The sequence below is a fragment of the Sylvia atricapilla genome, chromosome 6, assembly GCF_009819655.1.
Source record: "Sylvia atricapilla isolate bSylAtr1 chromosome 6, bSylAtr1.pri, whole genome shotgun sequence".
Classification (NCBI taxonomy): Eukaryota; Metazoa; Chordata; class Aves; order Passeriformes; family Sylviidae; genus Sylvia; species Sylvia atricapilla.
Window position 1 is genome coordinate 2,608,823 of NC_089145.1, and position 17,557 is coordinate 2,626,379.

General features: G+C 41.8%; 1 protein-coding gene across 1 annotated transcript; it reads right to left on the reverse strand.

The window, feature by feature from the left end:
* Nucleotides 1-10,419: 10,419 nt before the first annotated feature.
* OLFML1 (olfactomedin like 1) lies at nucleotides 10,420-17,331 on the reverse strand. The gene is made up of 3 exons (XM_066322230.1): nucleotides 16,940-17,331; nucleotides 14,292-14,580; nucleotides 10,420-11,426 (listed from the first exon to the last, which is right to left on the reverse strand). Exons 1-3 carry the CDS (start codon nucleotides 17,063-17,065, stop codon nucleotides 10,639-10,641), a joined length of 1,203 nt encoding a protein of 400 aa, XP_066178327.1. The 5' UTR covers nucleotides 17,066-17,331; the 3' UTR covers nucleotides 10,420-10,638.
* Between the last annotated feature and the right edge of the window lie 226 nt (nucleotides 17,332-17,557).

Genomic DNA, 17,557 nt, shown 5'->3' on the forward strand with positions numbered 1-17,557 from the left:
TCTAGATATTGGGAAGTCTCAATTGGGAAAGGCTGCCCAGCTCTGGCACAGCTGCCCCGGGCAGTGGTGGAGGCCCCATCCCTGGAGGGATGGAAAGCCTTGCAGATGTGGCACTTGGGGACATGGTTCAGGGTGGCACCAGGGGAACAGTTTGGGCACCGTGATCTCAGAGGGTTCCTCCAGCCTGAAGGCTGCCTGACAAGCCCAGGATGCCAGGAGCCAGCAGGCATTTCTCTTGGATTTCCCGCTTATAAGCATTTTAAGGCTGCTTTGCTTCACAGGGCCTTTTATGGCAAGGGCATTGCCATAATTTCTGATAGTAATTCAAGGTTTGGAAAGCTGAGTTTCATAAGAACTGGTTCATATTTTGATTAGCCGTAACTTGGAGTTTCTCTGGGCACCAAAGTCAGGGGGTGAATCCCATGTGGCCTCAAAGGGCTGTAAGATCCCAGCTATCCAAGCCCCAGTTCCTTCAGGATTGGTTTGTCGAACCTTTTCAGGGTTCATTTAGCAAACTTAAGAGTTGGGGAATTTCGTGATTAAAACAACCAGAAACCCATGAAAAAGAAACTGAACTAAAGCTGGCTAAAAGCGACCCCTGCTGATGACTCATTGACACAACTCGTTCAAAAGGAGGCAGGATTGATTGGATCCTCACCAACCCACCGGGCCAAGGTCAGAGTTCTCCGCCCACCCAGGACACAGCAGCCAGCAGGGACCTTTCTCAGCTCTCCAGCACAGGTTTCCTCCCTTCCCATGCAGGGAACTGCAGCCACCCAGGGAACACCGACTTAGTGCTGGGCTACCAACAGGAGAGGCACAAGGAATATTCTGAAGTCATTCCGGTCTCAGAGCTGTCCAGACCTAGGAGAAAGTGCTTCCCACACCATTCTTGGAATTGTCCTGCCTGTCCCTTCCAGCTTGGGAAGGTTTCTGTGGGAGCCGGGATTCTCAGTTCGCCTCAGAAGCCACAAGTGCTTAAAGCATTCCCTGGGGAACGTGGAGCTTCCCTTGAGCCTTCCAGTTCTTTATCCCAATAATCTCCCCGATGGTCTGCAATCTAGAAACAAAAAATGCCAAAAGAAGGAAGACCAATTCATTCTGACATTAGGGAGGGTTGCTTATCCCAACACACTTCCAGGCAAAAACCCATTTCTGCCACTCCAACAAATCGACTCGATCCACCGTCTCAACTGGACCATAACTATCTAAACATTGTTCCAAGAATCCTAGGGGACACCAGGCTTGGAATTCTGAGCAAGTGCTCACCTTGGCTGCTCCAAGGACTTTACCACGCAGGGAGCCCAGCGCTCCCAGCCTGAAGCACCACATTTCTACGAAGCCGATCAAAACCTCGCACACGCAGAAGACACGAGGCTGCTGCGAGTCCCCTTTGGGCAGCGGCTCCCGGGGACGCGAACAGCAGCCCCGCTCCCAGCGGGCTCAGCCCGGACTCCGTGCAGCGATCAGCCACAGCTACCGGGAGCAGAAGCTGTCCCCGGCAGGAAGCCGTGCCCACAAAACCGGGGCGTCCCCCCGCCAACCCTCCGCCCCGCTCTCCGGCACAGAGCGGCTGCCTCCTCCTGCCGGCGGGGGACGGCTCGGGCGGCTCCGCCGACTGTCCCGCCCCGATGCTTCTGCGTTTTCCTCCATTCCCCCGGGCCGGAGGGGAGCGGAGGGTGGTGTGTGGGGACGGCGGGGAGCGGCGGAGCGGGCTCACGGCACGGGGAGGCCGCCGGCCGCGGCAGGACATCGGCAGAGAGAGGCGTCCCCGCCCCTGCCTGTGGGCGCAGGCCCGGCTCCCGCCCGCGCCCACAGCCCGCGGCCGCGCACCTTCAAACGCCGCGGAAAATCGCGGTCGGGCGGCGCCGCGGTCAGGGTAGGGCGCAGGCAGTCGGGTAGGTGCCCCCGGGGTCATTTCCTTGTCATTTCCTGCCCTTCTTGCCGCCAGCTTTGGGAGGTCTGCCGGTCGCGCTGAATCGCCATCTTGGATGGGGCATGACCTAACTTCCGCCCTTACGCGCCGCCATCATGAGTGTGGCCGAAGCAACTTCCGGTCGTGGCACCCCCAAGGCCCTCCGGGCTGCTCGCACAGGCTGCTGCTGACTAAACGAAACGCCTGAACCCGCCCGCGGCGCCCCTAGCCCGTGCCCGCGCACTTGAATACGCCGAGGAAAGTTCCGCCCGTGACCGCGCGCAGGCAGTGTGTTTGACGCACCCGGGGGTCCTTTGCCTTTTTCCCGCTCTTTTTGCTGCCGTCTTTGGACGGTCGGGCGGCAGCACTGCCCTCGAGCTGCCATGAGCCTCGGGGGCGGGCAGGGGGACACCTGCAGTACCGCTCCGTGTCCACACGGCGGCAGCACTGCCTTGAGCACAGCCCTGCCCGGGGCTGCTGCGGGCTGGAGCTGCAGTACCGCTCTGTGTCCACACGGCGGCAGCACTGCCTTGAGCACAGCCCTGCCCGGGGCTGCTGCGGGCTGGAGCTGCAGTACCGCTCTGTGTCCACACGGCGGCAGCACTGCCTTGAGCACAGCCCTGCCCGGGGCTGCTGCGGGCTGGAGCTGCAGTACCGCTCTGTGTCCACACGGCGGCAGCACTTTAGCTTTACTTTAAGCTACATTCCAATCTTTTTTTTGTAGTTTTAAAATATTTTATTTATCGTTACCATTTGTCTTCTATATTCGTATCTAGGTCTACTATATATAATGCACTTAACGTGTAATAGTATATATCGTATTTATTTATATTATTGGCATTTTTCGTATTTTGTATTTCTATTTTTGTTACTTACATGTTTCTAATTTTGTATTTCTTTTTTAAAATCCGTGTTTATTTGTTTATATTTTAAACGCTATTTTGAACTATAGGAAGTCATTAGCCAAACACATCAGAACCACAATTAATTAGAATTAAATTAGCCTTGTTTTCTAAGGGGTAAAGATTTAATTTTTACTAAAATAATACTGGCATATTTTCTCTTTCTGTGTTTTTTCGGAGGGTGGGGTGTTTTGGGTTTCTTTTTTGTTTGTTTTCTTTGTTTTGGATTTCTTTGTCAATAAACAATGAGGTCGGGAGAGTTACAAAATAAAATGTCTATTTTGTTTTATTGCTACCTCTGAAATATGCCTCAACATCAAGTTACTGCTGGTAATAACTGCAATGGAACCTGTTTGGGGGTTGAAAGGAAAAAAATGGCATCAGGGTGTTCACAGCTTTCTCCTTTCAGGTTTTTTTAATTAATATAGCAGAAAATACAGAGGTTTTGCTAACTGCACTCTCAATTATATCCAGTGGACATGGAGGTCATTTTTCAACTTTCTTACCAAAAGCCAAACTTCCACATACTCGGGGAAAGAAGGAGTATGGGGGGAAAAAAAGTAACAAAGAAAACATGAAAAAATAAAATAAATAAAATTTTAAAAATAAAATAAAATTTAAAAGTAATTTTAAAATCCAGTAAAAATGAAAATAATAAAATAAAAATAAAGGAAATTAAATAAAAAAACTAATATTCAAAAAAATGAAAGTAAAAATAAAATAATAAAAATAAAAGGAAAAAAATCAATGAAAATAAAAAATCAAAATAAAAAAATTAAAAATAGAAGAAAAATAGAAAACCTTTTTTAAAATAAAAAAAACATGAAAAAATGAAACACAGTAACATAAAAGGGCATAAAAAATTTCAAAAATCAAATAAAAAAGAGACAGAATTAAATAAATGCAGCTCTCGTGTCATGCCACTGTCTAACACATCTCCAGCAGTATCCTCAATTATACAGGGATAGGGAAAACAAACCCAGTGCCTCCCAGCAAATGAGGTTTTCTAGACAATTCCCAGTTTTCCTTGGAAACAAATTCTATTTTAGCAGGAAGCTCACTTCAGATGAACATCCAATTATGCCAAGGCAGGAAAGAACCACCTCGTTGTGTCCAAGGAACAGCAATTAGGCCAGAATTGAAGTTTTAATGGGATTTATGCAATTAAAAATCCAGTAAATTGAACTTTGCAAAGAGATGAATTATGGCAATTTAACAGTTAGCAGGTTTTCCTGGGAATTCACAGAATTCTATGGGTATGGTGCTGAACAACTCCTGATTTATCCATCTCAATTTGGTAAATTTCCTTGGAAATGTACCTGACAACGTACCAAAATTCCAAGTAGGATGGAAAATTGGCACATTTCCTATAAATATTCCCTTAGTAAAATCAGAGAGATGAAAAACATCAAATGAAAGGAAGGAATAATATGTAAATCCCAGCTTGCCTGGAAAACAAACTCAGGAATTTCTAACAGTGAAAACTTTTGGGACAGTCAGGAAGTTGGTGGAAGTTCATGGAATGATGATTTAAAATCTGTGTCCTCTGCTCTGATTTTAAAGGGAAGTGGGAATTCAACAGGTCTAGTTACTCCTATCCAAGAATTATCTATATTCTGTGGGAGTGACAATCCAAACAATCTCCAATCTTACCTGTATTTGACGTCTGAAACTCTCAGCAGTTGAGAAGTTTCAATGGAACAAAGAGCCACAATTCCTGGAATAACACAATTCAACTGGGCAAAAGTCAGGAATTTTATTTACAAATCCATGGAAGAGGAGGAGGAGGATGACACCAGGAACACACTCCAGCTGAATGCAAAGATTTATTGGAAAAGGCAGGAAATCAAACAGACAGTCTGTGGTTATGGCCAAGCAATTATCCAGGAGTCAGGGAGAAAAGTGGGAACCTTGGACTGGGATAAGGCCTTCCAGTGGCTTTGCTTCCTACTGGCTCTGTTCTTTTTTGCCAGTTACCTGTAAGAGGAAAACCAGCAGGAATAAAGTTTCAAACAGGACGCCCTCGGTCCGGTCAGACTCAAGTGCGGCTCCCAGGCAGAGAGGCCGGGCCATGCCTCAGGCAGCTCCGGGAATCCGGGATCACCCGTGGGATTCAAGGGCTGGGAAAATGCACCCAGCTGCTGGGTGTAGAGCTGGGCCAGTGGGAGAACACCCCAAACCCAAGATAAGCATCCAGCATTACACACAGCAACTCCAGGAGAAATTCAGGTGGGAGAAGATCCCTGGATGCTCCATGTTCCTTGCCCTTGGCAGCTTTGCCAGGGCCTCCCTCAGAACACTCCCTCATGGTGCAGCTCCTGCAAAAGAGGAGAACTTATGGAAATCACCCAGCAATCCATGGATCTCCAGTAATTATGAACTAAAGCAGCAGCAAAGTGTGCCCAAACTGTACTGCAACTCAGCAAGTCTGAGGAGACACAGGGATTTATTCCAGAGGGGACACAAGTATCCCTCAGCCAGTCAGCATTTCTCTTGGGCTCTACCCACTGCTCCACCAATGCCAAGACTTCTGTTCTCCTCTGACTCCGTGTTCAGGAAGGAAAATAGGAATATTATCAAGACACAGACTGTCCAGGAGGATGTGCCTGAGGCAGGATCGCCAGCTCCCAATCCACTACTGCTTCTAGATTTCTGAGCAGCTCCTTTCCATCCTGCCCTTCCCAGCACCATTCCCTGGGTGCCAGACACCTTCTCCACGCAGCTCAGAAAGCCACAGAAGCACAAAGAAAGAAGATAAAATATCAATTCACATGTTTCTAGTCTGGGGAGAATGAGGGAGGTCTAAAATCTGTATTTATTTTAAAACAGCAGAGCAATTTATTAATGACCTTGAGTATCAGTGAAGGGCAGCAAAAGCTGATAAACTCCTTTACTAACTTATTAGCAGCAGAAAAGTGTAGGTTTAAGTTTAGTTAAGATAAAGTTTTGCTGGTAAAAATTAAGGAAGTGCCATTTTGGTAGTAGTGCTTTTAACCTTCTGACATTAGAGGATGTTTGTGCCATAAATTCATTATTGAAGTAGCTTATTTTAAAGTAAGACTTTTTACAAAAGAGTTGGCCAAAAAGAGAGTCTCAAAATCAAGACATAAATCTCACAGCTATTAAAAACAACCCTGTTGTCTTTGGTGCCTATAACTTGCCAGCCCTCATGTTTTCAGTCCTTACTATTTATTTTTGCCAAATTGATGATTAAACCTCGTAGAAAGCTAAAAAAAAAAAAAAAATCCAGGACAAATCTACATATTTTCCCAAGTACCCTCAGTGTGGAACTGTGTCAGCCCCAGGTGTTTCTTTCTCCCTCAGCTTGGCCTGGAGGAGGCTGCAGCTGCTCCCCCAGGGGATTTAGCAAGGAAATCACTCATTTGAAGCTGTAGATTGTGGCAGTGCTGTTTCATAAATAGTGGTATTTATATGTGGTCTTTATTCAATTTTACATTCTTTGATGGTATCTAGATCCGTTATGGTGGATTAGGTCTTGTAGGAATGCATAGATAGGTAAGAGGATTGTGACTGTAGGATTCTTGGGCATCCATCTCTGTGGTTATTGGGATAAATCATCTCATTGGCATCTTCTTCTTGCTGGGTTCTCTGAGCCTGGTCAGCTCACCCTGAGTCTTACCTTGCTCATCTCATTCTGGGTTCTCTTGGTCCTCCTGGTCGTTCTTATTGCCAAGAGTTTTGTGTCCCCTCGTTTGTCCTGTCCTGCTTCTTCTTCTTCTTCTTCTTCTTTCTTCTTCTTCCACTGCAATTACCTCCACCCTTGCTGCTGTATGGACACAGCAACAAAAAAATGTGGACCCGAAGGTCTCACGGGGGAATTAATTATTTAAAGCTGTGGCTTTAAATAATTAATATTATTTAAAGAGTTGTCTTCATGCTGACAGTCACAAAGAAAAGGCTTCCTACTAATTTAGACAGTTTTAAAAGGGGGTACAGGGTTGTATTCATCTTGCAAGACAAGAAGAAAAGACAGACTCCCCATTATGATATTTTGATTCAAAATTATATAGGAAATAGCAGGAAAAAAATAGCCATTCCCAGCATATGTAAGAAAATGTTTTTTGGATTGTAGTGAAGCTGAATAGTTTTAGAAGAAGTTGCACTTTTGGCAATATTTTTTTTTTGTTTTAGCTAATAAATGAGAGGTTAGGTAAAAAAGGTTAAAAAAGGTTTGTTTGTTTTTTGTTTGTGTTAGACAATAGAGCTGAGAGAGAATTTGGGGGACTATGCGAGTATTGTATATAAACTGTGGTGTTTTTTTTTTTTTAATGTTAAGGTTATAGAATTTATGTTTGGGCATAAAGTAGAGGATAGGGGATATCATAATATAATATAATTTTAGGACTTCCAAAAATTTATATCATTGGCTTATTGCTTAAATTAATATATTTTAATTGCATATATACATTTTTATACAAATATATAGTTATAGATATAGTGGTAGTGATATTTATTAGAGGAATTTATATGTGGTTTTTATTCCATATTAGCCTTTTTGTGGTATATAGTGTGTTATTTTTATATTTACTATGTGGAATTTGGTTTCTGAGTAAAGATAATTTTATGGATAGGTTTGTTTTTATTTGAGGTAGAACTAATTGAAATAGGGTTTTTTTTAATAGACTTTTGATATGCCTTATTTGGATTTCTTTTTTGTTCATTGTTTTGATGGTTTTACATTCACCAAATTTTATTTGCCAACTGGGAGATAGGATTTTGGGAGAAAAAGACAAAACAGGCCCCAACTTAAGATAAACAGATAGATTTTATTAATACACATTAAGAGAAGCTAAGGAAAAGAAAAAAAAACCACACACACAAATGAATTTTTAAACTAACCCTTTCACCCAGCAAAAACTGTTCGTTTTTTATCAACAATGTAAAGAGGCAAAACTCAGAACTCCAGGTCAGTACCACTTACAAAATAATCATTCATTCAGTTTTTGAGAGAGAGAAGACTTTCCTGTTGTTTGGTAATTTATTACAAGAGAAACAGTTGGCTAGTGGCTTCCAACTCACACAAAAGCAGCTCAGCCAGGGAACTTCTGCAGTTGTGGAATTTCCCATATCATGCAGCCTTTCCTGTGACTACACATATGGGTCGTAGACTCACATATATATTGGGGTGGCATTTTTAAAGATAAACAACTTCAAAGGCGAAGGATTTTTCAACTCAAGGAACACAGATTTTTTTTTTATTTCTTCACTGGCGGAGGGTTTTTGACATATCACACACTTTTCAGTTATCCATTTAACTATTCCAAAAATTCCCATGCAAGCCCAATTTCTGAGGAGCAGATCACTCAATGCTTGGGTACTCCAATGAGTCTTGTTATGCCTGCTTTTTAGTATTTTCCTGGCCAGTGGTTTGTTTAACAACTGTCTCCAATCAGGTAACACCCACTTCCCTTAATTATCTTTTTTTGCTCCTGTTTTGAGGAATTTCTTTTCCTCTGTTTCACTGGTATATCTTGAATTTCTTCTGTGGGGGTTAAGATCATCATAATTTTCTCTTCCCCTGGCTTGGCTGCATTTTTAGCCTCCAAGTCTGCTAAGTTGTTCCCATGTATTTCTAAAGTGGCCCCTTTCTGATGTCCCCAAGCAAGTACATCAGCAGTTTCCTCTGGCAGTTGTAACACTTCTAATACTTCCGAGACAAGCCTTTCATTGATTAATCCTTTCTCATTTGAATTTAACAGTCCTCTTTCCTCCTAGATTTTCCCCAAAGTATGCACCACTCAAAGACATACTTAGAGTCAGTATACACAGGTTTCCTCTCTTGTGTTAATATTTCAAGGGCTCGTTTCAAAGTGTACAACTCACGTGTTTGGGCTGACCAGCTGGGGGGGTAACCTTTTCTTTTTTATGGTTACTAATTTCTCATCTATAATAGCATACCCTGACATTCTCTGCCCCTGAATTGCCCTTGAGGACCCACTGATGTATAATCTCCCCCCCTGAAGGGCTTGGTCTGTCACATCTTCTCTCCCTTTGGTCTGATAGTTTATTATTCCTAAGCAATCATGCACTAGTTCTTCTACTGGTTCTCCGTACAAAAACTGGGCAGGATTGAGGTGTTTATCTGTAATTAGTTCCAGATCATCTTTGTCTGTTAGAATTGCTTCATATTTTAGCATTTGAGAATCAGCGAGCCTTTTCTCAGCTTTCTGATTCAAAATATTTCTAACTGCATGTGGGCTGTGCCCTTTTAATCAGAGGTGGGTGATACCATTTTGCATTTACACGTTTGTAATTTCACAGACAAGGAATAAAAGGTGAAATAGTGCCTTTAACACACAGTCACACGGGAAACCAGGGCCAGCCCACCTTCCTTCCAGCCCGAGGATGTCTCTAGCTGTGCATCCTGTGTCTGCTGTGATGCAGAAGCTGTGCTCTAGTCACTAAGCCTGCTTACAATGAAAAAGTTCCTTTAGCTGAAGGCAGAGTGCCACTGGCGCAGCCCAGCAGTCTGTACACTCCTCGCTGTACTCTGGAACTTTAAAAAATCATTCCCTGATGTTTGGCTGCTCTCTGGGAGTTGTTTTTAAACAGAACAACAGCTCTCAGCGTAATGAGCACATCGGGTTGTCTGTAGAAACAGCTCTGGATTGCTTTTCAAGTTTGTGGTTTCTTGGAGGGGATTTTTTTTTGTGTGTGTTTGTTTGTTTGCTATAAGACAAATGCAGCTGTCATTAAAATAAATTTTAAAAAACACAGCATATACCTGTATTTCATGCTAAAAGCTTTTTTTTTTAATTACTTAACATTTTTAACATTATTTTTGAAACAAAAATACCTGGAGTTTATCTGTGGCTCACAAACCCAGGACTGAGAAGTGCCATGCCATCACCTGCACAATTGTGCTCATCTGAGCCACCTTTTCCTGGAGGTGGAGGATAGGATGAGAAAGATTCTTCTGTGATCAATGGAAGTTACTTGAAACATTGGGGAAAATGCCTTACAAGTAGGTGCTGAAAGAGACCTAATGAGAAAAACACCCAAGAGTGGCATGTAAAACCTTTAAAAGTAGCATGTGATACAGAACAGCTCACCTAGGAACATTCCTTCTGACACACAGTGATATGCTCAAAAAATAGTGAGAAGTGGAAACTTGAAGCTGATAAAAGTGAATATTTGGCTGCAGCTAATGTACTGGCAAGATCAACATGGTCTGTACAGCTACATGCATAAGAAATGTGTAAGCTCCATGGAAATACTCTATCAGTTCAATGAATAGGAGTAGCCTTGTTGTGATGTACAGAGTTCTGTGTTAAATATAAACTATGTTTGTGGGGGGTGTATATTCCTACACTTTATGGTATAATAAACTGCTCCTCTTAACACTTATATCTAATTTCCCTGAAAGCATGTGATTTCTGTATTGCTTACTAGAAGGCTTTCTGGAATGGTCTTCAGAGTTGTGAAGGTTGTCAAACTGTGTTTTGGACAGGAAGGATTTCTGATTTGATTTCTGTGGCATGAAAGCAGAAAATGTAGTTTCAATAGAAAGAGAACCTGTCAGAAATGAGCTATTATTTTCTTAAGTTAACCTTAGACTTTAAGACTGATGGGGGGGGGGGGGGGGTGGGCTGGGCATCTGTGGTATCTTGTTATTATATAATTTATATTAATGAAGTCTTCACATACTCTTTATTGGGCATTAAGATTACCGGAGTACATAAGCCTTAAGTTATATAAAATGGATGAAATTGGTAACAGATGGGAATAATGTAATTTTAATACACATTAATGGCTGTGTTGACCTGGGACTGGTGGCTTTTAGGCCTATTTAAAAAGCTGCTAAAGGTTTTCAACTTTTTGCTTTGTGTGAAGCTTGTAAATGATCTGGGATCCATCACCCCAAGCAAAGAGTTGCTTTTCTTTAGGATTGTAATGTACGGTGGAGTGGCTACCCTGGCGTTTGGGGAAATGCAGCCCTGGGTTTGTGTAAGCATTTAGAGCATCCAAAACATCATAAACACACTGGATGCGGGAGGAGCCTCCAGCAGGAGAGTTGTAGACCACGTGGAGGGTGTTGCAGGCCATGAAGGCTGCCTCAGCATCCTTGCTGCTGCAGGGTGTGTCCCAGCTGTGCTCCACGGCCATGGCTACAGGGTTGATTTTGGTGATGACAATGTTCCCCTCAATCTCTGGTTCTGCATGGAGGGCCCACAGCCCCTGCTCGTCAACGGCCAGGTCTATTTTTGTCTGTGGAGAGAGCTGGTAGGCAGGAATCCTCCCAGCCCCTGGCAGCAGCATCTGGTCAGCTATGTTTCTTCTCTGGATATTGAATTTAACGATCTCATTTAAAGAGCCGTATCTGTGGTAGAAGAGGAAACCCTGGTAGATGACGTGGCCAGTTCCTTCCCAGGGCAAGGGCAAGGGGACTCTGCGAGCCTTCAGTGTCTGATTGTTTTCCATGAAAGTCATGATATTTGCAAATTCCAAAATCACATTATTTACAGAGCCACTTAATAAATAAATCTTCGCATGCTTTTTACCAGGATCTTTCATCCAAGAGCCATGCTTTCCTCCAGTCTTCTTAACTACTTTTAGGGACCTAATACCTGTGAGCACTTGGTCACAACCTGCAAGGAAATACATAAAGACAAAAAAAAAAATCAGAATATCTGTAAATTTTCTAGTTTTCTTTCTTTGAATTACTTAGTTTCCTTTTAATTCATCTCCAAGGGTGAATATATCAGTCAAGGTGTCAGCAGTGTGGCTATGGTAAGTAGTACTGAAAATAGTTTTATGGGATATATTCCTGCTAAGAATACTGTGGTATGTGTTGGGTTCTGCTCTATAACACCAGTGTTATGGAAAGCATTTGGATATTTGTGTGTCTGAGAGGAGACCAAGAGCACAGTTCGTGATTTTGTGATTATTCTTAACTTACCTTTTACAGGGCTATAATTTTTACTTCAGAGAACTGACTTCTGGTTTAGATCAATGCAGTAAACATATTTATTTCTTGTTGAAGGCATACAAATTAAAATCCATTCTCATCCACATGTATAGTATCTTTGTTTCAGGACTGTTCTTATCCTCAGGTAGCCTCTTTTTTATAGACTTATAGTATAAATAGAAATAAAAATAGACCAGAATTAGAATAACTGCCCAGTATTTTGGCTATCTTCCCATTCCCCTTCACAACACCTGCAGACAAGGAAATGAGAACAAAATATAAATCACACAGCCAGGGGTGTGCATGCACTGAAGTGGCCTCTGAAGGGGCTGGTGTGATGTCTGTGCTGTCACCTCCTGTGCCAGGAGTGTGGCTGGTGGAACCACTCTGTACTTTACCTCACTGGAGGGTTCAAATTGGCATCAACAGAGAGCAAGTCACAGCTCTGGCTTCTTCACATTTTGTGTGCACTCTGCAGGGATGTTTCAGAACAGAAAGCACCAAGCCTGTGAGGACGCAGGCATTTAGACTCTGAGACCTTTATCAAACAGCATCCTTTCCAGGAAAAAAAAAAAAAAACCCAAAACACCAACCACAAAACTATTGCGAAGCATATTAACAAGCTTGTTTACCAAAGGCACTCATAAATTACGAGATGCAGCATTTGAAGTTTGAAGAATTGTTTTCAGTGGAGCGCAGCGATTTCAGTAAACAGGACAAACAAAGCTCTAAGGCAGGAAGTTCTGGCAGCAGTTGAAGTGGAGAAAGCAAAACCAGCCCCCCTATTTGGCCTGATATGAACCTATTGAAGTCAGTGACAAGATTCTAGTTGCCTGTAGAAAGCAATCTTTATGCAATTTGTGTGTGCTGATACCCTCTAATCAAAGCTTTTGGATATTGCTGCTACAGTGTGGATTTTTTTTCCAGGAGTCCAACACTCTGGAAATACCTTCCCTGAGGAAGCCACAACACCATTCTCAAATCTAACACTTATTGATTAGATAGAGTAAAAAAAAATTAGAACTGCTGAATCAAAAACCCCAGGCAGCCCTTGCAGTGTCTTCCTCTGCAGGGGAAATAACCAGATTTTTGTCTGATTGTTACTTTCTGCATGGACTAGACCCAAACCCAGTAACAAAGATGGACTTAAAAAACTTATTTTCTGCTAGATTTTTTAAGTGACTCAGCAAAAATAATCATACAGTCTGGTTAAGGCGTGACAGCATAAAAGCAGAGGTACTATTTTCTAGAGTTGAGGGTGTTCCTACTTTTTTAAAGTGCTATAAAATCTTCATAGGGAATACTTTTGCCATCAAAATAAATGGGAAAAGCATCTGACTAGTCTGACAGTAGAGAACAAATTGAAAATGAAGTTACTATGAACTGCTACAATAAAGTTAAAAGTAATAATTTCCAACAAAGGAAAATGGAAAGTAATTTTTTCCCTGCTGAAACTCTCAGAAAGATACAATTTTCCAAGTGCCCTAACCACAGTCAATTTAAAAAACCCCAATTTTTTTCCTCTAAAAAAAATGCCTAATGTTCAAAAGTTCTCTAAATGGAAAACAGAATTATTGATATTCAGAAAACTGAGTTGTGTAGTACAAGAATAGCTCAGAAGCAGAACAGGTGATTTCTTCTGTAAGCATCTGCCTTAATACTGATTTGCTTGAAAAGTTCAAGGAAAAAATTGGAAACTTATGTGTAAAATTAAATCAGCCTAACTCTGCTGAAGTCAGTGGAATTGTATAATTGATGATGCTAAACTTCTTTCACTGACTTTTTAAAAATTACAATTTGTATTTATTATTATTTACTCTTCATTTCTTACTACTATGAAAAGTAAACAGACTACTTTAAATATGTCTATAATACATAATTTACATCCATACCACAACTTTTTAAGATGAAGATAATTATAAAATGTTATTTTTTTTAAAAAAATTATAGATTGTGCATATATTCTTTGTGCTGGGTACCATAACACCTAATTTTCAAATCAGAACTAAGCTTTGCTTACGGCCAAGACAGCGTGCTCTCTTATTACAGTAAAAAGAGGGGAGAAGAAGAGGAAGGATGGCAGGGCAGGACAGTAAAGCAGATAGAAATTGTAGAAGAGAATTAAATATTTTTATTACCCCATAAATTTACTTTTGAGTGGAGGCTTTGACCCTGCCTAGTCCAAAAAACAAGGACCACCATTAATTTCTTAGTATAGCTGCAATATTCAGAAATGTGTTTTTCTGGGACTTTGCAAGAGCACACCTTCAGAGGATTTAACCTTATTTTATAACAAAAAGTAACTTCCAAAGAATTAATTTGATATGCAGTAGAATTTCTGCAAAGCAAATGTTTGAATTGTATTTTCCTCCCTCCCTCTTCCGTACCTTTTTTGCATATACATGGGTTTTATAAGTCTAGCATTTGCACAGCCCAAACCCCCTTGCAGTAACCTGTGGTATTCACACAGCTAATGAAAATCTGTTATCCCTGTGTCAGCATGGGATTGTTCACACCAAAGTTCTGAAAAATAAACTGCTCTTACTTGCATTAAGCATGACTTTAAGTCGCTTCTTTTCTTCTGCCTCTTCCAGCAGCTGCTCTTTCAGCAGGTCCTCGTGCACTTCCACGCAGGCGTTGGAATCCGTGACAGATCCAAAATAGTCGATATCCCTCTGTGCATGTTCGATCCTTGTTAGCAAATTCTCTACTTCTCTCTTAACCTCAGCCTTGTGAGTGTTCAGCCCTGCCAGGTGGGACAGCACCATCCTGGAAAACTCTCGGAATTCGTCCACGTATTCCAGTATGTCTTGGTTGCATTTCTCCAGCCTCTTCTTGAGTCAGAACATGGGAAGAAAATACACGGATAGATGTGGATATTCTGTATACATCACAACCTCTGTCATGATTGCTTTAAAAAATTGTTACAGCAGCCCTCTTGTCAGAGGGTACAAATGAGCCCAGACACAGACTCCTTGTTCATCACAGCATGAAAAGGGCCCTGGTTTATTCCTCTTTACAGCTCAGCCACCCTGACTCCAGCCATTCCCTGACTCCGCCTGCCGCAAGCTCCTGCTGGAGGTTTCCCTTGCAGTCTCTGACTGCTGGTTATTCCCTGCTGAACTCTGACTGCAGGCTTTGACCCAGCCAGACTATGACTGCAGCCCCAGACTGACCTCTCAGCAGTGATTCTCTGTCCCCAGGATCCTTCTTCTCCATGACCCTCTCATTCCTTCTGCCTCAACGTTCTTCCTCCTTCATAATCCTCCCCTCTCACCAGCTAACTTACTCCCTTGTATCACTCTTCTCTTTATTTGATACAGCTGTGTCTCATCAGGGGTGAGGCTGTACTGGGTAATTAACAGAGCTGTTACTTATCAGGGGCGAGGTCACCCATATTCTTTTCTCCTACAAAAACCATGCTGTTCCCTCCTTCCCAGTGCCCCTGCACCCATCTATTCTAACCCAGGGGGCTCTTGATGGGTGTCTATGAGAAGGTAAAATCTCAAACTTCCACAAAATTCAGAAGTCTGGACAAAAATCCACATTTTTCAACTTGACATGATTACTGACAGCCAGATACTACGTTTTGCTCTCTAAAGAAAGAAAAGTGCTGTGATGGAAGCAGACAGAGATAGTTAAGTGCTCATGTTTTCTGGTGACTTGCTTTCCATAAACTTTCTGGAACTCTCCCAGTAGGACCTCTGGTGAAGCCATCTCAAAAGGCTTTTCTTCAGGAAATCTATAGCCATGAACATTTCACTTGAATACACCTCCTCTGACTGAGGTAGAATCCAGTGTGCCTATTTTTTGCACATTTAAAGATGAAAATGGAAATAATGAAATATTATATTTGAGAAAGTTTTGTGTTGTTTCTTTTTAAATTTTTCCCTCAAATTACTGGCTATATTAAAACAAACAAACAAAAACCCAACACAAAACAACCACAAAAAACCAAAGAAGGCCGAAAAACTCTTTCTTTACACCTAAATTCAAATTATCAACGTTTTCAAAGGTAAGTAATATAGTTTCTCTCTTGCAACACAGCTGCTTCATAGGTGTCTTGAAAATAGTAGCCCAGCTGGCACTTTGGGAAGATGAGGAATTTGAGCAGATCTTTGGTTGATTTGTTCTGTGAGCTGTGGTTTCTATGTGCTACCTCCTCTCTCCCTCATTAGTCCCCAGGAAGTTGCTTTATTACTTTCTACAAAACCTTTATTTTAAACGTTTTCAAGTGCTGTCTTCAGCATCTGCCTCACTCTTTGTCCTGTTACTTTTGTGCTCCCTTGCACCAAATGCCACAGGTTACCTCATTTTTAGTGGGTACCAAAGGAATAGAAATTGCCAGGTGAAGTTACTCCTAGAGCGGCCGAGAAAATGTAAATCTCTCTCTATACAATGGGAAGAGAATATCAGTTTAATCCTTCTGTCCCTTCTGTATTGAGAAGATAAGACTAATGAGGGCATTGTACAAAAAGGGATGTGAAATCAGGCAAATTAGAGCTTCTCTATAAGTCTGCCAATGCAAGCCAGGAGCCAGAGACACGTCAATAATTTAAAATAAGCAATATATGATTATAGCACACCAACACTTAAGAGGTATTTTGCAGTACTGGTAGCTTTTAACTGTAGAAAAAGAAGCAAGAACTGGTACATTTATATAAGTAATTGAAAGGAATTCAAGCAATTGAAAGGACTGCATTTTAGTCTCTCAGATATTAAGGGTTTATTTAAAGTGCAGATACACTGCTGCTTTGCATGAATGTGTTTTAAACTACCCTTCCAGGTAGAGATATCTGCACATAGGAAAAATACCTGATAAATTTCCATCTCCTTCCTAATAAATAATTGTCTGCACTCCTACTGGTGACAATGTTTATACTGCTCCTTAATCTGTGACAGTACTATACAAACATTTGCATTTTTAGCTAAATCCACTGATGTAATTAAAAAAAAATAAATACAAATGATAACAGAATAAAAACATAACATTATGAAATGATATCCTGCAACAAATTATGTAGTAAGTTGGAATCATTACATTCAAAATTTTAGCAACGATTAGACTCATTCATTGGAAAAAGCTGAAAATTTACCCCCCTGATTTGGTATATCATACAGATTGTCCTGGACTTGGAACATCCACACATTTTCAAACCTCTTTTGCTGCAGAATGACACATCAGGCACATACCTCCAGAGACAGAAAACGCTGGTCAATGTAGCTCAGCAGGGCTGCATCCTGCATCATATACTGTGCTGCTCCCATGGTGCTCATGAGGGATGGAATCAGCAAAAAACGGACTTGTAAGGCTACCATTGTACCAGAAAATTTTGGAGGAAAGTAGTGAATCAGTTCTGTGGGCAATCCCAAACGTTGCCAGTCCAAGGTCAAATGCAATTTGCCATTATCTGAAGTGAAAAAATAATACTAAAAATCACTAAAAAGTTAAAAGTTCTGTGGCTGAAAAGATTAAAAGGACTTAAAATGGCTGTTGCATTTTATCATTAAGGAAGGAACATTGTGGCAGAGGGACTGAATGTGTTTATTTCTAGGAGCCAGATGACTACTTCTCAGTTTGTGATCCTGTGATCAATCCCAGATGTTCAGCACTGAGTCACATTGAGCCTGTAGGCCAAATTTTATTAAATACAAATTAAAAAAAAATATTTTCTCCTCCCATCTGGTTTCCCGTGTGCTCAACCCTGCAGTGTGTGCTCGGTGCAAGTCAGAATGGATTCACAGTGGCTGGAACACAGGCCAGCCCTTCACAGGGAGGTCCAGTGCTTAATGTCTGTGGCTGTTAAACCA

Bases quoted from the DNA above. Each gene is read 5' to 3' on its own strand.
- OLFML1 (XM_066322230.1), bottom strand. From the start codon at position 17,065: ATGGTAGCCTTACAAGTCCGTTTTTTGCTGATTCCATCCCTCATGAGC. The intron at 14,581-16,939 runs GTATGTGCCTGA...TTCTGACTCAAG, and splicing joins AGCGTTTTCTGTCTCTGGAG to AAGAGGCTGGAGAAATGCAA. The intron at 11,427-14,291 runs GTAAGAGCAGTT...ATTTCCTTGCAG, and splicing joins TAAAGTCATGCTTAATGCAA to GTTGTGACCAAGTGCTCACA.